At 42.4% G+C, this 22917-nt stretch overlaps 1 protein-coding gene across 2 annotated transcripts in view; it reads right to left on the bottom strand.

Moving 5' to 3' along the window:
• sema6ba (sema domain, transmembrane domain (TM), and cytoplasmic domain, (semaphorin) 6Ba) overlaps positions 1 to 22371 on the bottom strand; it is a 52403-nt gene extending 30032 nt beyond the window's left edge. Inside the window, exons 1-3 of one of the 2 annotated variants that reach the window (XM_061797807.1) lie at positions 21908 to 22371; positions 21757 to 21819; positions 361 to 484 (exon numbers count right to left, since the gene is read on the bottom strand). In XM_061797807.1, coding sequence (XP_061653791.1) covers positions 361 to 481 — 121 coding nt within the window. In that variant the 5' untranslated portion in view covers positions 482 to 484; positions 21757 to 21819; positions 21908 to 22371. The remainder of the gene's footprint in view (positions 1 to 360; positions 485 to 21756; positions 21820 to 21907) is intronic. The other variant, XM_061797806.1, reaches the window with a different exon arrangement.
• Between the last annotated feature and the right edge of the window lie 546 nt (positions 22372 to 22917).

The raw sequence follows: 22917 nt of genomic DNA, 5'->3' as shown, positions 1-22917 counted from the left end.
GGCTACAGGTCAGCGGGAAACGACCAAGTGATCCATCCCCATAGGTCTCCTCCCCTTTTCTTTTCTAACCTGAGCCCTCTTTCGTGTCAACCCACCCCATCCAAAATGTCTCTCACTTCCTTCATCTCCTCGTGTCCCTTAAAATCCAAACAAATTCTATTCGCTTTCCCTTCCTCCTCTCATCTTGTTCATGCTTTCGCATCATGAATGTGAGCTTTAGTTATCTAAATAGAGTCTGTGCCCCACTGTAGTTCTGAAGCAGCTCCATTCCAAGGGTAGGACTTTTGACCCCCAATTTCCACATTAATCATGGCGCTATACATCAATGCGACACACACACACGTACACAAGGACACATACCCTCCAGAGGGACGTAGCTTAGTGGACTTGGCTCCTCTGGGAATGAGCCATCAGCCAGATGAAGCAGCAGGAGAAGAAATGTGAGGAGAGGACCCACGGTTGCCATGGCAGCAGAATACATGCACTGTTAATAAAGTCAGAGAGAGACGAGAATCAAAAGCGTGATTTTTCATTTATTTTGTGCACATTTTCCAACATTCACTTTGACAGTCAAGCATCTGTATGCGTGTGTGGATATGTAAGCCAGTAACAAAGTAGAAATACATTGTTACTACACAAGTATATTTTTCAAGTATCTGTACTTTACTCAAGTATATATTTTTGTGAGGACTTTTTACTTTTACTCCTACATTTGAAAACATCTGTACTTTTTACTCCTTGCTTTGTCAAAATAGCCTCGTTACTTATTTCAACCTCTGCGGGATGATGACACAATGTAAAAAAAACAAAAAACAGAGAGAGGTCTTGGGGACTAATATGGCAGAAAAAAACAGGGACAGCAGCGACATGGAGGAGCGTGAACCAGGGAGCTCAAAAAATGACACAACACATTCAGAGAAGCAAGATATTACCCCCTCCATGGGGGTATTTAAGATTGATGTCCTCGGCTACAAGAATGATTCATGGTGAATGTATGTTGTCTTGCACCAGCCTAAAAACCTAAAAGATTCTCAGTCTAATCTGAAAAAGAAGAAAAAAAACCCATACAGGTAACATGTTTTTTCAGTTGTTATCATTCGCTAATTTATCATTTTTTGTGTGTGTCAGTTTACAATGTTAGCTAAGATATGGGAATCCGTTTTTCTAATTGTGTAAAACCCCAACTTAATAAAAGAGGGAAACTAACCAAAGTGGGTATTGTATGCAATTGAAAGTCAAAATTAATTTTTACTTAGCTTTGGTCTGTTCTGGACATTATATAGAGATTCAGAGCTTATGTTTCTTTGCTTTGTACCCTGAAGCTTGTCTTACCAAAGTCTCAGAGAGAACTACTGGAGTTTCTCCCTGGGACCTCTTAGCTCTGTTCCCTAATGTAACATCTCAGCAAAAAAGGTTTGTTAATAAAGCTTCATAAAATGGAGATGATATGAATAAGTGTCATTTGTAGTAAATTTAAGGGTCTGTACTGAAGTCATTCACTGCCGTGGATGTTTTACATTCGTCAACTGGGATCCAACCGTTTACTGCCGCCGACGTATATATTCGTCAAGTCCGTTTTTCAAAGGGTAGACGTTGAAGAGGGTCTTGCTCAGCTTGTCTGTGAAATTCAGGTTTGTAAATAACTGTAATGACTAACAGGTCCCTATAGATGGACGCCTTGGATTTGAGATTAGCACAGCTTTTGAGTAGAAAAGGATTAGGGGCTGAATCTGGGCTTGTCACATTGATTAAGAGGGAGAGAAAATGCTAACACATTGGAAGTCTGACAAGTTTACGGACTTCACACTCGAACAGAGTATGAACAGTATATGTATGGTATATAAACAGAATATGCAGAGTAGGTAGTAGAAAGTGTGTGTTACGATTGTGAGAAAAGATGACAAAGTACATGGAGTGAATGACGAATGCCGTGTAAAAAAGCCGCTGACGTTCTACTACAGCCAACCGATGAATCAGTGTCGCTCAAAGCGTGTTTCATAGTTGTATATCTTCCATCAATAGCTCTTTCTCATTCTTGTTTTTGTTTTTTATAATTTGAGGTGAGCCCAAATAATAATAATAATAATCATAAAAATAGTGGTTAAGTCAATGTTCTGCTTGACATGTTTCTTTTCACAAAAAGCTTGTTTTCTCTGCTTTTTTTTCAGAGACAGTTGTTTTTGGTAAAACCAAAACACGTTTTTTTTTTTCTGGTGAAAGGAGAGAGTCTACTCTTTTTTTTGGTAGGTTCTGTGCTATATTGTCACAGAACACAATATTCTACGGGTCTCAAAAGATCAGTCAAAATGCTTTAAAACGGCTGGTATTGAGTTACGTAGAAGTACAGATACAGTACTTCCATTCCATCCATTTTCTGAGCTGCTTCTCCTCACTAGGGTCGCGGGCATGCTGGAGCCTATCCCAGCTATCATCGGGCAGGAGGCGGGGTACACCCTGAATTGGTTGCCAGCCAATCGCAGGGCACGTATAAACAAACAACCATTTGCACTCACATTCACACCTACGGGCAATTTAGAGTTGTCAATCAACCTACCATGCATGTGTTTGGGATGTGGGAGGAAACCGGAGTGCCCAGAAAAAACCCAGCAGGCACAGGGAGAACATGCAAACTCCACACAGCCGGGGATTGAGCCCCGGTCCTCAGAAACTGTGAGGCAGACGCTCTAACCAGTCCTTCACCGTGCCGCCAATACAGTACTTAACTGTTAAAAAAAAAAAAAGACTGGTAAAAGTAGAAGTACTGATTCAACTCCTGTACAAAGTATGAGTACTTTTGCCCCCTCTGGTGTGTTTGTGTTTGCGCTGACAAGGTCAGAAGTGCAGCGGAGGGACTGCTGCCACCAAGCTGGCAGCAGCAGGAAGCTGATGTGTTTCTATTGTTGCTTTTGGGTGTAATGGAGCTCCATTGTCAGAAATGTCAGCTCTTTGTCAGAGTGTTGAAATTGAAGAGGATTCTCACAGCCATAAAACATACCAAGGGGACAAAACAGTCACAGACTACAAAGCCACTTTGGGTGGGAATGTTCCTACCTCTGATGGTCTTTCTTCACGGACATATGGAGGCTTTATTTTGAGTAATCGGCAACAAAAGTCGTAATTTCTGCTTTATGAGTAGAAATAGAGGAAACAAGGAGGAGAAGATGTGTGTGTAGGACGGGCTGGTTCTTTCTCACCGCTGCAGGGCAAAAGTATAGCGGACACGCACACACACGCACACACACAAATAAGTCTACAGATACACTGGCAGCGAGTGAAGAAGAACATTTGTCCTTTATGGACCTTGTTTTGTTCACTCGGCAGTCTTTCCCTACCTTTATCGAGACAAGGCATTTACTCTATTTAAATTAGAAAAATGTCACAAAATGCATATGCAGTAGTGCTTGAAGTACGAGTTTAATTATTTTAATGACCACGCTCGCAGCTCAAAACGTCATCAAAACATCATCTCAACATCAATCATCTTTCACCATTGAAATAAATGGAAATGCCATTAATCCGTACCAGCCTCCCAAAAAAAAACACGTAAAATGTATGTAATGTGTTCTTTAATAAGAAAAAGAGCAGTTTTTAATATTGTACTTTATACAAGCATACATTAATTACATAATTGAATACAATATAAAGAAACAAAACCGTTTTTGCCACATTTTTTTGCTTCAATTCAATGGACATTGTGCTGCTCCTTCTGGTGTGTGCGCTTTGGCCACCTGGGGGCAGTATAATACATTCATTCATTCATTCATTCATTTTCTCCTCACTAGGGTCGCGGGCGTGCTGGAGCCTATCCCAGCTGTCATCGGGCAGGAGGCGGGGTACACCCTGAACTGGTTGCCAGCCAATCGCAGGGCACATCGAAACAAACAACCATTCGCACTCACAGTCATGCCTACGGGCAATTTAGAGTCTCTAATCAATGCATGTTTTTGGGATGTGGGAGGAAACCGGAGTGCCCGGAGAAAACCCACGCAGGCACGGGGACGGGGATTGAACCCCGCACCTCAGAACTGTGAGGCTGACGCTCTAACCAGTCGGCCACCGTGCCGCCAGTATAATACAGACATACGGATATACTGTACATGGAGCTGACCTCAGCTCCTCAGTCAGTCGCAGCATTATTAGTCCTTCGCAGAGGATAAAGAATTTATGCCTTTGACACAACGTCCCGAGTCGAGGTCAGCAGTGTACCATCCCCACAGTGTTGATGGTACAAATGGTACAAATATGATATGATATAGGTATGCAAACAAGAACGAAGCCTAAACAATGAATATTGTAATCACTTGTGTTAAAAAAAATACATTTCAGATGTTATGTCACCGGCAGTACAGTGGACGACTGGTTAGCACGTCTACCTCACAGTTCTCAGGACCTGGGTTCAAATTCGGCCCGCCTGTGTGGAGTTTGCATGTTCTCCCTGTGCCTGTGTGGGTTTTCTCCGGGTACTCCGGTTACCTCCCACATCCCCAAAACATGCACCGCAGGTTAATTGAGGACTCTAAATTGACCGTAGGTGTGAATGTGAGTGCGGATGGTTGCTTGTTTGTAAATGCCCTGCGATTGGCTGGCGACCAGTTCAGGGTGTACCCCGCCTCTCGCCCGAAGATAGCTGGAGTAGGCTCCAGCACGCCCACGATCCGCGTGAGGATAAGCGGTACGGAAAATGAATGAATGAATGTTATGCCACCATACAGCCATCGTATCACAATCTTTGCTTGCAAGTCAAAGTAAAACTGGCCATACGACAGCTCGTATCTCGAAAAACACAAAAATAAGGTCATTCGTATGTTAAGGCACTACTATACACTGATATAATGATGATCTTGTCTCAATTTACTCACAACTGTACTCAGTGTAAAACCTGGGCCTGTTTAGTAGAACACAAAGCTACAACAGGATTTTTGTACCTTCTGTCATCTTGTGGAAGAGCATTCAGTTGTTCTACTTGTCACTATACGTCGCTTACATAGATACAGCAACAAAAATACATTATTTTTAATAAGTGAAAAAAGTTTACTCGGGTACAAACAAGCTATTTTTCTTTAACTGTTTTCGTTGTATAGAATTCTTCAAAATATCGTGATAAAATAGAGAATTAAAACGTATGCCTCAATACTTTTGAATGGAATTTTTTCCTTTGCGGAGTTTGGGCATTTCTAACTCCACACTTTTCTGTAATGCAGCATAAACATAGAGTAACGCTGAGAATACCATTGTAATATTTTGCGATAGTTTATCATTATGTCCAAAATAGCATACAATTCCAAAGCTCTTGTGCCATAAAATCTCTCCTGTATTACACTGAACACACAACACAAACACACACACAGGCCTACCGAAATCTGCAATTGGAGTAGCATTTATGTAATCATAATGCCTGTGAGTAAACTCAAGCGCTAGTGTGTAAAATCGAATTGGCTTTGACAGTAGAAGGGTTAGAAATGGACTAGGACAAACAAAGAAGCAAAGAAAAAAAGAAAAACAAGAAGAGCATCAAGGGCGGTTCTTGAGTTTTTGTATTTTGTTGAATGACACTGCTCAAATAGTGGAACTTGTGCAATTTGATGATCAGAAAGAGAGCTCAGGGATTGAAGGAAGGATCTGACAAATTCAAACGCTCCAGTTATATCAAATCAACCTGAAAGGAAAAATACACCTATAAATAGGATGCGCATTCACCTGCAGCATTTGGAGGAGTGACAAGCTGTTGGAAGACTTCAGGGACGGGATACACACACACAGAAACACACACACACACACACACATGCCAGTGACAATTGTAGCCTGGAGATCGCAGTTTTGACATCTCTCAACCTCCTCCTCATCTGATAGAGCAGGTGAAGCCTGAGGGGAGGTGCAAGGTCTTTTCATCTGACTCTCCATCAGGATTCGCCGGTCTGGCACTGTCATTTCATTACGGCCATTTCATGGGCGGGATCCAAACGTGATACGTAAGTCGAAAATGAAATTGTGTTGCATTAAATGGATCGAGAGGACGGACGTGGGAAATTAAAAAGTACTCAAATGAAGCGTGCGTCCCTCTGAGATTAGGCATCATATAGTTATGGAGTAGCAGTGTCACATTACATTTGCCCCCACCCCCACCCACCCACACACACACAAACACTTTCATACACTAAGGTGCACATGCAACCCACAAAATCCTTCAAGCCATCATTTATGAAGCCCCCTCATTAGAGCGTGTATTTACTGAGGTAATCAAACCACGAGGTAGACCATTAAATATTGGTCAAGGCCAACATTCCACAGTAGGAGCCGAAGGATAGCACTGAGACAAAGGCCCTTAATCTTCAAACATAGGACTATTGGGCCTGGTTCACTAAAGAGCGCACCCAGGATTGTGTCTGCCGAATGAGGAAAACTGCCACGCAGTTCATTTTGTGCTTTCTGGGCGGAGTGTATGCAAACAGATTAATCTAGCAATGTGATTTGTCAAACCTGAGACAAAAAGCGATGGTTGATTTTGTGTCTTTAAATAGCTCGTCTGAAAGGCAGATGCAAACCAACATGCAAAGCGGTACCAGCGTAGTGCATTCAAAATGACAGGAGGCGGTGTGAAGTTTTATGCTTGTGTCAAGATTTTTGAAATGCCAGAAACAAAGATTATCATGACATATTCATTTATATTCAGCAATGCAATTTTGGAGGTCCTGAATGATCTAAGGGATGACTTGGAGTCAGTCACAAGAAGGAGTCATGCCATTTCACCTACAGTATGTTTCAGCATACTGTAACAACTGATGCTGGCCTCTCCAAGAGCAGTTTTCCCGTTGTGCCATCCCATGTTTAAAACATACCTTTATGTACATACATCTAATTTCCACTCAATCAGGAAAGGTTAAATCAAACAAAACATGGCTTTTATGCAGTTAAAATTATCAGAGCAATTGTTTTATTTTCTGTAAATCAGTAATGTTTGTTTGCTTCTTTAATGTAAAATTATATCCATCCATCCATTTTTTGAGCCGCTGGGAGTGCTGGAGCCAATCCCAGCCACCATTTGGCAGGAGGCGGGGCACACCCCGAACTGGTTGCCAGCCAATCGCAGAATTTAAAATTCTATCATTTCAAAATTAATTTTTGTGCTTGCCGGCCAGTCCCAAATGTTTCATGGTGAAAACCATCAGGGCTACCTAAAGTGTGAAACCCTCTTTTAAATATGGTGGGCTCCACCTTTTGCATCTGCTGCCAACAGCATGTGCAATCTGTTAGAGTGAGTACACACGCAAGTTAGCACCCACTATTTGGGATCCTATTAGAAAATCGCAATCTTAGTAGACTATCCACAACACACCCAGCAAGAGAGCGTACAATCTGTTTGAGTGACCAAGCAATTTAGGGCCTGCTATTGGGGATCTTAGTAAACCCTCTGTGCTTCATTAAACAGGGTTTTTATATTTTGTGTCCGAGTTGTTCTGAGGAAGACACCAAAAGGCACTTAAGAAACCTGCAGTGTCAGAGTGAGGATCATAAAACCAGTATCATAAAATCAAGAAAATGCAGCCGAGCCATTAAAAGGAAGTACGTGTGTTGTGCCGTACGTGTCAGATCGTGTGTGTGTGATTGAATTAAATGGCGTGACGCTGACACGGTTATCATGGGACGCACACAGCCTGGCAGTGTAATCTCGCCTCAACAAGCAAACTATTAACAAATCAGCTGCTTATACCCACATCATTAACCGATCGGCAGGTTGTCGGAACCACCTGTTTGCACTTTATCAAGTTTCGCAGATCAGCTTGGTTCTCATCAGCTGGGACCAAGCTCCATTTCATTAAGTCCTGCTGCACGTCTTATCAGCATAACAGATCAGGCAGTTGGTAAGCAGCATTCTGAGAATTTCCAAATGTTCATCACCTATAATTCAGTGCATCAGCAACATGATAGATTTCGTATTTACCTATAATCCCATCACAAAAGTGCCTGTTGAATGTGCTCATTTTTTGTACGAGGCTGCTGAACAAAATCAATACATTTTCATCCTGCAAAACAGAGACACAAGTGCTCCATCTCTCCCTGTGGTTTGCATTATTTACTGGCCAACCATCCATCCATCCATCCATTTTCTGAGCCACTTCTCCTCACTAGGGTCGCGGGCGTGCTGGAGCCTATTCCAGCTATCATCGGGCAGGAGGCGGGGTACACCCTGAACTGGTTGCCAGCCAATCGCAGGGGACATACAAACAAACAACCATTCACACTCACATTCACACCTACGGGCAACTTAGAGTCTCCAATTCATGCATGTTTTTGGGATGTGGGAGGAAACCGGAGTGAGCCAAGTTATCGGGCTACCATTTCAAAGCGCATTGCTCTTTGAAGTTGTTATCAAGGTCCAGTTACAGTGGGTACGGAAAGTTTTCAGACCCCCTTACATTTTTCATTCTTTGTTATATTGCAGCCATTTGTTAAAATCATTTATTTCTTTCCTCATTAATGTACACACAGCACCCATATTGACAGAAAAAAACGGAATTTTTGAAATTTTTGCTGATTTATTAAAAAAGAAAAACTGAAATATCACACAGCCATAAGTATTCAGACCCTTTGCTGTGACATTCATATACTTAACTCGGTGCTGTCCATTTCTTCTGATCATCCTTAAGATGGTTCTACGCCTTCATTGGAGTCCAGCTGTGTTTGAGTATACTGATTGGACTTGATTAGGAAAGCCACACACCTGTCTTTATAAGAACTTACAGCTCACAGTGCATGTCAGAGCAAATGAGAATCATGAGGTCAAAGGAACTGGCTGAAGAGCTCAGAGACAGAATTGTGGCAAGGCACAGATCTGGCCAAGGTTACAAAAAAAATTCTGCTGCACATAAGATTCCTAAAAGCACATTTGGGACGATCAGATCCCTTCCTAAAGCTGGCCGTTCGGCCAAACTGAGCAATCGGGGGAGAAGAGCCTTGGTGAGAGAGGTACAGAAGAACCCAAAAATCACTGTGGCTGAGGTCCAGAGATGCAGTCGGGAGATGGGAGAAAGTTCGAGAAAGTCAGCCATCACTGCAGCCCTCCACCAGTCAGAGCTTTATGGCAGAGTAGCTCGACGGAAGCCTCTCCTCAGTGAAAGACACATGAAAGCTCGCATGGAGTTTGTTAAAAAACACCTGAAGGACTCCAAGATGGTGAGAAATAGGATTCTCTGCTCTGATGACAACAAGATAGAATTTTTTGGCCTTAATTCTAAGTGGTATGTGTGGAGAACATTAGGCACTGCTCATCACCTGTCCAATACAGTCCCAACAGTGAAGCATGATGGTGGCAGCATCATGCTGTGGGCGTGTTTTTCAGCTGCAGGGACAGGACGACTGGTTGCAATCGAAGAAAGATGAATGCGGCCAAGTACAGGGATATCCTGGACGAAAACCTTCCCCGGAGTGCTCAGAAGCTCAGACTGGGCCGAAGCCTCACCTTCAAAAAAGACAATGACCCAAAGAAAGCACCTAAAAATAACAAAGGAGTGGCTTCAGAACAACTGTGAGACTGTTCTTGAATGGCCCAGCCAGAGCCCTGACTTAACCCCAATTGAGCATCTCTGTAGAGACCTGAAAATTGCTGTCCACCAACGTTCACCATCCAACCTGACAGAACTGGAGAAGATCGGCAAGGAGTAATGGCAGATGATCCCCAAATCCAGGTGTGAAAAACTTGTAGAATCATTCCTAAAAAGCCTCATGGCTGTATTAGCTCAAAAGGGTGCTTCTACTAAATACTGAGCAAAGGGTCTGAATACCTATGGCTGTGTGATATTTTAGTTTTTCTTTTTTAATAAATCTGCAAAAATTTCAACAATTCCGTTTTTTTCTGTCAATATGGGGTGCTGTGTGTACATTAATGTGGAAAAAATTAACTTAAATGATTTTAGCAAATGGGCACGGTGGCCGACTGGTTAGAGCGTCAGCCTCACAGTTCTGGGGTGCGGGGTTCAATCCCCGTCCCCGCCTGTGTGGAGTTTGCATGTTCTCCCTGTGCCTGCGTGGGTTTTCTCCGGGCACTCCGGTTTCCTCCCACATCCCAAAAACATGCATTAATTGGAGACTAAAATTGCCCGTAGGCATGACTGTGAGTACGAATGGTTGTTTGTTTCTATGTGCCCTGCGATTGGCTGGCAACCAGTTCAGGGTGTACCCCGCCTCCTGCCCGATGACAGCTGGGATAGGCTCCAGCACGTCCGCGACCCTAGTGAGGAGAAGCGGCTCAGAAAATGGATGGATGGATGGATTTTAGCAAATGGCTGCAATATAAAGAGTGAACATTTTAAATCTGTGTTGAGGGCACATTCAGAGCTCTGTAACAAACCAGTTGAAGGATCCTTGGCTAGTGACCCATCAGTAATAAACTCCTGAGATGAGTGAGGTATCAGAATTATTGGAATGGCATTCCGCCTCCAGAATGGTGAGGTGGTGTGACAGAGCTTTCCATCACTAAGGTTGCGTACTTAATTTGGTTACCATACCAGGTCACCAGGGCCTGAATCTTTGGTGTTGCTGTCACGGCACAGTTTTTTTTTAAAGACCTTTTTTCAAATTGGAGTTGTGGGCGGTGTTCCTCAGAATTCCATGATAATATTAAAACCATATGAATCTGATTTTAGGGTACTGCTCATCAGAGTTCTGTGATAAATGGGGTCAAAAGCGCGATGGTCAGTCTCTATGGTCTTGTTCAATCCAATAGATCTGTTTTCAAATTTGTGTTGAAATTTTTCATAGTCAGTGGTTCCACATTCAAATCTTCTCCTTCTCTGAATTGCTTCCAGATTCTGCGGCTTCCTCGCAACAATCCAAATTCATTAAAGACTCTAAATTGTCCATAGGTGTGAATGTGAATGTTTTTTCGTTTCCAGTATTTGTGCCCTGCGATTGACTGCCGACCAGTCCAGGGTGTACCACGTCTCTCACCCAAATTCTCCTGGGACAGACTCCAGCTCACCTGTGACCCTGAACACGATAAGAAAATTAACAGATTAATGCTTACCTGTCTCTATTGGTACAGCTCACATCAATAAAATGAGCATTGATATCTTTTTAAAGCCACCTATTGGATACGATGGTACAGGTGTACCCTTTTGTGCCAGAAGCATACAGTACTGTATGTTTTCTTTTGTTACTTTCGATCTAAGGTTATGTTTAGCTGTACAGGCAAAAGCGTTCCCTTTCACTGTCTCTTGCGCTCTGGTGCTGCAGCCACTTCACTCCTGCCTTTGTTACCGTAGCAACCGATAGCAAAGCTCGGCGGCTCCGTTGCAGTAGATGTAAAAGCAAAGACGTTAGGTTCGCTCTTGTACACATACATGAGTATCTACGCCGATACGTGCACTCAAATGCAGGCGGACAACCAAATGCATGCAAATGCCTTTATGTGAGTGTTCATGGACAGACGTGAGGTGGTGGGGGTCCCCACTTTCTCAGCAAGAAGGGGGATGGGATGGAGATGTTTTGTCTTCACATTGTCGACACATTGACAGTCATAATAGATTATTTGATGTCAGTCCATCCAACATAGAGTACTGCATATGCTCATATTTAAGAACAAATGTCACATTTCAACTGCTCTTTCATGTCATATCCTACATGTGTAAATGATAAACCATTTGGAGGTGTGCATGCTACTCAAGCTAAAATCAAAATGATTGGAAGTCTTTTAAAACGGTCACTACACAAATGGACTAAAGCAACTACAGCTATTAAACAAACTGGAAACTTAAAGAACAACAAAATACTTTTTCTCGCTTTGAACATAGCCCATCCTAGAGGACAGTAAGCAGGTTAAATCCCTGAATAAAGTAAAATGGCCTGAGGGTAGAAGCACAGACATGGGCTAAACTGGGAGAAGTGGGTCACCTTCACAGAACTGCATCCCGCTAGCAATATAGCTTCATTAATGAACTTACAGCAGTCTTTTACTGAACACTAATGTAAAGAAAAATGTCACATTTAAGAGAATCAGCAATGCCTTTCTGACTAAGTACAGTTTTGTCTGACCACAGATGCACTAAATACAGTGGTGAGAGTTCAGATGACTACGGGATAAGAAAACACATTCCACATTTTGCCACGCATCCGAGATGTGAATGATAAGTCATCACATGTAAATTAAAAGCTTTAAATTTCAAAGTTTAAGATCCAAATGTTCTAAAAATGTTTAGTTCAATTTGTTCCAGGCAGAGAAGAACATAATCCACTTGAAGCCTAAATTAACATTATAGAAAATAATCCTATTAAAATTGTTGGTACTACAGAATTTGTGGTGAGGCATCTAATCATGTAAAAAAAATATACTTTCTAAAATTGAGATGGAAAAAAAGGAACAAATGTACTCATTTTATAATATTTGTAATAGAATCAATCAATCAATCAATCAATCAATCAATCAGTCAATCAATTAATCAAACTTTATTTACAACCACTTTTTATTCAAAAAAGAATGCAACTCAAAGTGTTTTAAAGGAATTAAAAAATAAATCTAAATAAATCAACCCCAACCAGGACAGACACACACAAGCACACACACGACCTAATAACTTAAGCTTGAGTACAGAGTGTGCAGACGCGTAGCTAGCTAGCTAACCAACAAGTACGCTAGATAACCACTGGTGCAAACGAAGGCGCTCAAGCTCTTATATAGTAGGGGAGGGGCAACTCATACATTTTAGCCATTCCCCAAAAAAATCAGGAAAATGGAAAGGATGAAAAACTGTTTAACGCTATATCTCCACAATCGAGTATTAAATTGTTCTCAGTGTTTGCATGTTTTCAGCATTGATCTTCAAACACGTATAATAATGTATTTTGAAACAAATATCAGAATTCACATTGCTGTTTTAAAAAAAAAACAAAAAAAACACCCCCTCCTCCATAGATGGATACTATGGTAGCATATGTACAGTAGATTTCATTAGGCACAGCTGCACAATATTATGAGATCCAATATAGGAGCTGTATCAAAATTCTCCTAATAGAATTCTGTTTTGACACAGTTGCAGTACTGGATCCCATTAGATTGTGCAAATGTACCTGATAAAATGGCTTGAGGGCATATCAACTATTCTGTCATTTTCATTTCCTTCATAATATTGCTGAGGTAATACAGTCCTATCTATTTGGATGAAATAGGATAGTTGGACGTTGCATGTATGACTGGGCAGTAGGGTATAATTGTGGATTCAAATATCTCCCCCAGAATGCGACAATGCCAGCAGCGCCCACATCATGTCAGATCGCACAGTTTGGAGAGAAGAGAGAGGACTCTTGCATATTTATTTCTGTTCCCAGACCGGATCACATGCACTCATTTACAAATATAATAGAAAGCCTTGCGCACACACAGACAGACAGACAATTGCACTCTCTCCAGCAATTGGAACACTGTGTCAAGTCTTTATCTTATCAAGTTGAAGGCGATATTCCCTAAAGTGGCTGCCTGTCTCCTCAGAGCAGCTCTAATCACACTGAAGAGAATCTGTCTTTTGCTGTTAAATATCCCAAAATGCTATTCAATCTCATTTATATGCTAATGCAAAGGTTAACCCTTTTATGCAGCTGTGGGCTAGCTGGTTTTGTGTATGGATGATGTAGAAAAGTGAGGGAAAGAAGAGAAAATTAGTGATGGTGAGTGAAAGAGGTAAAGATAAGATAAAAAGGAAAAGACTGTAAGAAGAGGAGGATGAGAGATATTCCCAAGGGTGGGTGCCATAGGTAATTAAAACAGGATGGACAGAGCTGGAGTCTAGCCAGCAAGTGCTCCATCTCCCCTTAGACTTCTCCTCCAATCAGGCCCTTCCGCCTAAAGTCAAATTGCTGCTAGCAGCAGACACGCTGCAATCGTTGGCTGCAGTGAGTTAGCAGCTTATATGATAATGGACGTGCGTGATAAATGCACAGCTCAGAAATGGAGGTACCAAAAGCAAGCAGTAAATAGCTGTCAAAAAAACATAACAGCTTAATAATAAATAATAAATGGTCCTGAAAACAACACACGCATGCAAACCACACGTACACACATAAACGCTGGTGCGTGTCCATCTACGCTGCAGCAAGGGCAAATGTTACTGACTGGAGTTTGACTGCAGTAAGCGCATATACATTCACTGCACAGCCCGGAGCTGGAAGCGAGCGCATGAGTATGCAGCGCACACACACGATGAGCACAGAGTCGGGTGCACGCACGCTGCAGCCATGTATAACCACAATGAAGATAAAATGATGTAACACAATAGGGTTATTATTTCAGTTTGTGCTGAGCATAATCAAAACAGGACCATTTTATTAGATTTTCATTTTCTATTTCTACTTCTTAATAAGATGAGCTAATATGGCAGCCATTACCATGAGTGTGGCTTTGTGCATAATGTAAAATGAATCCAAAGCAGTGAGGTTGCTCATATTCCTGACATCAGGGATCACCAATATGGGTAAATTTAGCTCTTTTGACAGAAGCCCGCTAAGAGGATCAGAGCTCACAATAGGTGGTCTTCGCACAGCAGATATAAAAAAAACCCAAAAGGCCTGTATTATCGGCTGCAACATGCACAAGTAATACCTCCTCTACTCGCAGGTATAAATTCACGCTTTGCTTCACGCAGTCTGAGGGAAAGCCTTTATTGAAACAGCAAAGTTTATATTTGGTAGGGTTGGACAGGATGAAGCCAAGCAATAGATTAGCCACAACAAAAGCTTCAGTCAAGCTATGAAAGCATCTCGAGCACAGCCAGGAGACAAAGGACTTGGATACGCCTTTATCTCTCGCTAAAATGTCTTCCAAATGTCTCAGACTAAGCTGTCATAGCTAAAACCTGCCTTTGGCTGCGGTTCTTGTTGAATTTGTTGGAAAACAAAAGTAGAATAATATGGCCAGTTCGAAGACAGAGACTGAGAAGTAGCAACATTCATTTTGCGCACAAAGGCAAGAAGTCAAGTGCTGCTGTGGTGGCATTTCAGAAAAGGTTACTCTGCTTATTGCTTGTTTTATTTGTGAGCGGGTGTAGCTTGAGTTCACAAAAAAAAATTAAACCACAAGCTCTAATTGTCATTTTTGTACTTTGTAAATTCGAGAAGTTTATGAGATCACAGAAGGCGACGGATTAGACAAACTATTTGTTTTCACAGAAGAGGCAGCTGGAAGATCACTCACAACCAAATTTCCAATGCAGGCAGCTGAAGAAGAGGATGAGCTGCATGCGCAGGTGACACAAACAAACGTATGAGTCTCACACAAAGACAGAACAAAGCAAGTATTAACAACAACAACAAAAAAGTTAAAATGACAAGACTTTAAAGTACCGTATTTTCACGACCATAAGGTGCAGTCTCAGTTATGGGGTCTATTTCTATATTTAACACATACATAAGGCGCACCGTATTATTGGGCGCAGGCATGGTAAAACATACGCTAGCTTAATATATACGGTAGCAAGCATGCACGCTAAAAGAATGCTTTTAAAAAGGCAGCGGGAGCAAAACTGAGTTCGGTTGTAGTTTATTGAAGTATTTAACAATGTACTCACGTTATTTTTTGATCAATCCTCATCCACAAATCCATCAAAGTCCTCATCTTTTGTTTCCGAAATGAACAGCTGGGCAAGTTCGCCATCAAATACGCCAGGTTCCCTGTCGTCATTGTCGGAATCAATCTCGTTACCGTGCGGCTCCTCAGAAATGATGCCGGCTTTTACGAAAGCTCGAACAACAGTGCAAGCAGACACGTTAGCCCAAGCATCCGCAATCCATTCACAAATTGTGGCGTAACCCGCCCGGCGCTGCCTCCTAGTCTTAGTAAAGCTGTGTTCGCCATCGCTCCCACGCCGCTCGCAACTTCACTTTTAACGCCCTGTTTACACCGATGTCCAGCGGTTGAAGTTCCTTGGTGACTGTAGAGACTCTTCTCCCAGCTGTTCTTTGCTCATTATCTTTTTTTTGTCTTGTCTTTTTTTTCCGCCGCGGAAACTCAGCTTCGTCTTCTTGACTTGGTGAAGCTCGTTTTCCTGCTTCCTCCACTTGCGAACCATGGATTCGTTGATCTTGAATTCTCTCGCGGCTCCTTTATTCCCATGTTCCTCCAAGTAACTGATAGCTTGCAGTTTAAACGGTGGTTCGTAAGCGTGTCTCTTCGTAGGCGCCATTTTCGGGGGTCCTTAGCCAAACCGATGCACATACCGGAACTATATACCTACTGGGGGCGTGTCTTTAGCCTCCTCTGTCACACGCACCCTTCCCCCTTTACGTCCGCATGCTGTCCTCAGTCACGTCCGCCTTCCTCTATATAAGCAGCGTGTCGGCAGGAAATGCTCCCAGTCAGTCAAGCGGAGCGCTCATTAACGTCACACAACAACATTTACAGATTTTGGAACTCAGTGGACACATAAGGCACGCCACGTTATAAGGCCCCCCGTCCATTTTGGAGAAAATTTTAAACTTTTAAGTGTGCCTTATGGTCGTGAAAATACGGTACATGAATTGCTTGCATGGGTTTTCTCCGGGTACTCCTCCCACATTCCCAAAACATGCATGTTAGGATCACAGAACACTTGCAATTGTCCAAAGGTGTGTGATATGTTTGTCTATATGTGTCTAGCATCTTTCGTATGCTTACACATAACAACGAGTTTGAATCGTCAAAGCGTATACGCTTAATGTGACTGGAATTTGTCCTAGTGGGTCGTTGTGGGTGTTTTTCACGCCGCGACAACGAGGCACTCTAAAGTGGCCAAGCCAACCCTAAACCCCGGTCCACACATTGACTGTCAAGCTAAACTTTTTAAATAGTCTCTCCATGACGTGCGCACACTCACGGGCGACAGTTTTCGGGCTGTTGACATAGGTAGCTAGCTAACTAACAACTGCATGTCGCAATTGCGCAGGATTACCGCTGATGCAAACAAAGTCACTCAAGTTCTTATATAGTGGGCAAGGGCGGATGCATGCTAGACTCCAAAGTGCATCACGAGTACAAAAACATCACCACAACTGAAATGGTAAAAAACTGTTTAACGCTGTAGCTCCACAATTCAGTACTACATAGTTCTCAGTCTTTGCACATTTCCAGAAGTTGTCTTCAAACATGTATTATGTATTTAGAAACAAATCCCTTAATTGACTTTACAAATATTTAATGTTCGTTCAGAGTTTAATGTGAAATAAGTCATTTTAAAAAGTGTTGTTCACTGCTTGTGTGTGTGTGCGAGAGAGAGAGACTTCATGCATAATGCACAATGTTAGGGTGATAAATCGGAAGAAAAACTGTGCAAAACCAACACAAGTGTTAAGCCGTAATAGCATGTGCTGAGGATACGTGCACAGAGATGCAAAAAAAAAAAAAAAAAAGGAGGCTGCCCCTCAGGGGAGGAATCATTGAGGACGGAGAGTCATAAAAGAAAGGATGCATTGCCGCTGTAAAGTATATGGGAGAGTCGCGCATTGAAAACAACTGCGAGGCATTCTAACGTGGCTAATGTTGTGACTCAATCCACAAGAGGCGGCGGGGCTCAGGTGCTACAGAGTAGGGAAGGAAAAGAGTATGTGAATGAGCTGGTTCGTTATCACAATGTATGCATGTTAGTGTGGAGGGATGAATGATGCAACAGTTCACAAGAATTCGGTGCATAAGTGCAGCTCGTTGCCATGTTCCATCCACCCTGGTTTCCTGAACACAGTAGAAGTTATGTTCCTACGGACAACAGAGTTTGCATATAAAACTCCCCAAGCGGTGTGGCAGCCATTATTATTCTCCTTTTATATTGAAACATCTGCAACAATTCTCTTGAATGGCCCCAAAAGACTCCTGAAGGCATCGTACCTCATCACGGGGAAGGTTTTGCATGGGAGGGTATATTTTGAATAGCTGCCCCAGGATGAAAGTTGCGTACTGAAAGTATGCTGTGATGGCTCCCGGCCCTCAGCCCTCGCAGTTCTGCAGAATAAAACCCTTGAGGTCCACTCTCCGAGGACCCTGTTGGATGAAGTCGTGCAGCAGATGCTTGCCCAGCTGGGTCCTTCTGATCGTTTGCCCTGAGGTGTGTCGACTTCAACACCCTTTCAAAGTCTTGAACTTGTTCCATAGCAGCCCACCAAATGGATCAACGCACCCGATGATACGGTATCCAGAACTATTATCATTTCTCTTTGCTTTAGGATCACATCTGTGACCCAAAACAGCACTCAGCAGGGCACAGACCTCCGCTAAAGCCCAAGAATCCTGGACAAGTCCATCTGACTTGTTTGATTGAAAAATTATAATGGGAAAGGGCATCTTCCACTGCAATCTCTTCTTTCCGTTGCACTGTACCTCCAGCTTTGCTTTCCACTTTTCCAAATGCAAAAGCAGGTAGTACAAGGTACTAATTCTGGTACCTGGTCAAGCAGGCCTAGCTGATACCATATACAAGAGATCAACCACTGCTGATCGCTCATTAGTCAAGCAGATGCATCATTGCCACATCATGATTTTAGGCTAAATGGCTATGAACAGAGGTACGTCGTAACAAGCTACTTTTAGTCCGGTTCAATTAAGCTTTTGGATAAGTTGTACTTATCAGAGTAGTTTTAACGCAGCATACCTTTTACTTTTACTTGAGTATTTTTGTTCCGATGAAACCTTACTTTGTGTCCAGTACCTTTCGCTACTTTTATTTGTATTTATCATTGCTTGTACAATCTATTTGATTTGGTTCGCCAGGGAGACTTGTGCCTCGGGCCCTGTCACGTGACTCTAGTCCACCAATCCAATGTAACCACTGGCGACGTTTGACTCCATTTCACCAATCAAAAGGAGCCGGGAAGTCACATGACCCACAAAGAAGCAAAGTGACAAATTTTACGTGAATATACGGCATAAACAAAATTTGCAATGGTAAATATTGAACACGTTTAACATTTACGATTGTCAGCCACGGCCGTTTTTTGTGCAGATCGGGAAGCAAAAATCAGTCTTAACACACCCCACATCACATGAGAATCACTCCAGATAATCGTTCAGAGACATCCGAGAATCGGACCTTTGCCGACTTTGATCGCAAGAGCAGGAAAATGCTTAAATTTGGCCTGATTGTCACGATACATGTACCCCAATTTACAAACTAACCAAATAAACAAATGGCAATCAAAACAATACCTCTTGGGCATTTGTGCTTGGTGAAGGTAATATTTTGCCGTCTTCTTTGTAGTCATTTTCTGATGCTGTTTTGGTTGCAATGACTAAAAAATGAGTCCAAGCTTTGTGAGCTGAATTGAGTCAATCCTGTCTGATGAGGCAACAAGTAGCACTAGGTTCAACTTCAGATTCATTTTCAAGCACAGCAGTGGTAAACCAGTGTGACTGATGGATTGAGTCAATGTTCCTATTTGTGTACTAAAGGTAGAGAGAGGCAATTTGTTGCCAATTGCTTGAGGTATTCACTTGGCGACAAGAATGGAGAAACTGTGAGATGGTCTCAGCCAAATATTTCACCAAACATGCTCCTTATGAAGAAGCCCACCATGCTAATCTGCCACTGATTTACTCTCCTTGTGCCCAGCTATATTATGCTGCAATCCAATCTATTTTTCCGTGCTTGAGATGCCCCGTTTGTGGCTTAGTATGTGTGATTGAATAGGGTCCGATGTGATCAATAGAGCTCATTAAGTGTCCCTGTGGAGACCCAAAAGGCTCCCTTAGATAGCTTTTACGTGCAGACAGCTACGCTTTTATTGCTTTGAATAGTTCCCACTTTGTTGGTGGAATAGTTGCCGCCACTTAGGAGGTCGTCTTTGTGGGTGTGGGTCTATCTGTTTTATTAGATTAGATATGTTTTTTGTGCAACCTCGTGGCTATCTTTTTTTTATGTGTCAAAAATAAATTTGTTCAGTATGGGTAGGTTAGAGAATGTTCCAGTCAACATTAAATAAACACATTCCCCACCTTGTTGATATGGCAAAGCTGATTCATATTGCCTATTTGTCAATTTCAGTCTAACATGGAAAAAAAACCAAAAACTATTAAATTAAACTAATTTCACCAAATCTCTCAGTGATTTGTTTTGAATATGTAGGATTTTATCATTTCCTTGAATTTGGATACAACTTCACCTCACTTTTGGCATTAAAGGGGAACTAAACCCAAGATGTCAAAACTTTCTGTTATAAACTTTCTATTCTATGTATTCGATTTCATTACACGCACAAAAGCTGCATGATAAACCATGATTATAACTTCATCATCTACGTGTACTTATCGAGTTGTGAGCCAATCTGGATTTATTTTTTTGGCACATACTGTACAATGTACTCTTGCAAAAAAAAGGCTGCTTAGTTCCCCTACACAGTATACATTATAGCTGCTCTTTCATTTAACAACTAAACTTTGCCGGGGTCTTCTTCTTTTCATAATTTGATGACTGCATGCTGCCCTTTGCATGCTTTATTGTACATGCAGATGAATGGCGTTCCCCATCCTTGGGTTGCTATTATTCTGTGGGCCATGAGTCAGTTCATCGCTGCACGTTTGGGCTGAGTGGCTGCAAAACCGCCTTCCAAATGGAGGCTGAGGCTGCACCTGTTGTTGCCCGAGCTTGCTGCAGTGTGCCGGGGCTCAGCACCTGCTCACACGGCCGCTGTATGGCCGCCTGTGTGAGCGTCGATGCTAACAGGGAGACCATTCACACCCCTTTCCCTCAACGCTTGTTCACCCGCCGCTATCATTTCTCTCTATCGCTCTCGGCCCGTCCCTTGTGACAGATTGCAATCTGACTTAATTACTCTCTCCTACGGCCACTCTGCGGTGCTGCCCATTCGTTTACCCTTATTAATTTGGTCTCTAACCTTTTGTTTTCACCTTTCAACTCAGAACAGAAACATAAACAACAGCAGCGGATGAATCGAATTGGTTTTGGCCTCAGTGATGCAGCTACAAACAATAAATGACCATACAGCTACTAAGTCATTTCAGTAACAGCTTAAAGGGCAGCAATGAGTGAGCATGTCACTTACTATGGAGGCATTGGGTGAGAAGGTCTAGGCTAATTTACATGGCAAGGCACTGGACAAAGGATTTCCCCCCACGTTGTATAGATTCATCAATTTTCTCAGGATTACAATGGAAGTTAGTTGCATGTCCCAAATTATATTAACCATGTATTACAATGTATTCATTGTATCTCACAACAAAACTTTTTCGTCTACATGTTTGTATTTTCAATGCGTATCTGGCATGACATGATTGTCATTTCTAATCAAGTGACTTCATGGCCTCGAAATAATAAAATCTGACCTTTACTATTGTTACCAGGGAGCCCTCAGCAAACACTCGTTCACACACCATGAATACACTCTGGGGACCCTAACAGCAATAGCCCCCACGATGATCACGACCTGTGATCTAAATAATCAGAATTTCTGTCAAGCTTTGCGCTGGAATCCTTGCACTGCAGCGTTAAGCAAGAAAGTACAGTGTTGCGGGAAACATTGCATTACACTCAGAGCTACGCAACATGTTAAAGAATCATTAATGATGCAGCATTGCACAACATGCAAATCTAAATAGAAAAAAAAAAAAAACTTGCTGCAGACACAAAGAGCAGTTTAGACCTCGCCAAGTGGATCTCTAGTGGCGAATCCAGAGGGACATAATGCAGCAACGGTGTCGCGCATGAAGAATGTACAGTACAGGTCTGCTCGTGCCATCCGCACGGCGCGTTTGCGTTTGCGTTTGCGCCGCTCATTCGCTCCACTTGGCACACTCACCGCACCAGATGGGTCAGGTGGAGCAGGTGCCACTCGCCCACTCGCCCTCGCTTCTTTTGGGTTCTGTGGAGAAAAGGTGTATGGGTGGCAAGGCTATCCGGAGCCTCGATTCAAAAAAGGAAAGAAAAACAGCTCATCAGCCGCACCTCACCTGTCTCTTCCCTCTTCTGTTGCTGCGCCTCGGCGGAGCATCACCGTGTACCCAAACTAGCGACTCCAAAACGCCCAGTTGAGTTTCTTTTTTCTTTCTTTTTTTTGTTTTTGTTTTTGAAATCCTCCCCCAAGAGAAAGCAATCAAATTTGGATGTCCTCCCCCACCCCCTTGTAGTCCGTTGTTTTTATTCCCCAAGTCCAAGTGTTGAGTTATCTGTAAGGAGACCGAGCTGCCATAGTCGTCTGCACTTGCTCGCTCGCAGCTGGCAGCTAAATGTAATCTTCCTTTTTTAATTTACAGCGGCGAGGTGAAATGTCCAATGCAGAGCAGGCACAGTGACAACCCGAGCCCATAATTTACGTACACCCTCTCTCCCCCTCCCACCCTACCGAACACACAAATACACGCACACGCACACACAGTCCTGCAGTGGATCAATGGAAGGACCATATCCAATCTCTCTCTCTCTCTCTCTCTCTCTCTCTCTTGATTTTGAATTCGTCCGTGTGATAATGTGATTACTTTGGACTATGTTCCTTTAAAAAAATGTGTCTGGTCTTACGTTATACAACTAATTTTATTTTTTAGGTAGATTTGAAGACAAAATAACCGTTATTATATAATATAATATAATATAATATAATATAATATAATATAATATCATATAATATAATATAATATAATATAATTCATTCATTCATTTTCCGTACCGTTTATCCTCACTAGGACTATAATATAATATAATATAATATAATATAATATAATATAATTGTGTGGGGTTGAAATCCCGGCTCCGCTCCTCGTGCCTGCGTGGGTTTTCTCCGGGTACTCCGGTTTTCCTCCCACACCGCCCCCCAAAAAGTAAAAAAAAAAAAAAAAACACAAAAAAACCCACCATGCATGTTATGTTAATTGTCGACTGTAAATTGCCCATAGGTGTGAATGTGAGTGCGAATGGTTGTTTGTTTCTAAGTGCCCTGCGAGGATTAAGTGCCTAGTGAGGATTA

The sequence above is a fragment of the Phyllopteryx taeniolatus genome, chromosome 14 (assembly GCF_024500385.1).
Source record: "Phyllopteryx taeniolatus isolate TA_2022b chromosome 14, UOR_Ptae_1.2, whole genome shotgun sequence".
In the NCBI taxonomy this organism is placed as follows: domain Eukaryota; kingdom Metazoa; phylum Chordata; class Actinopteri; order Syngnathiformes; family Syngnathidae; genus Phyllopteryx; species Phyllopteryx taeniolatus.
Note: the sequence above shows the minus strand (reverse complement) of the source record. Positions and strands in the feature narration are given on the sequence as shown.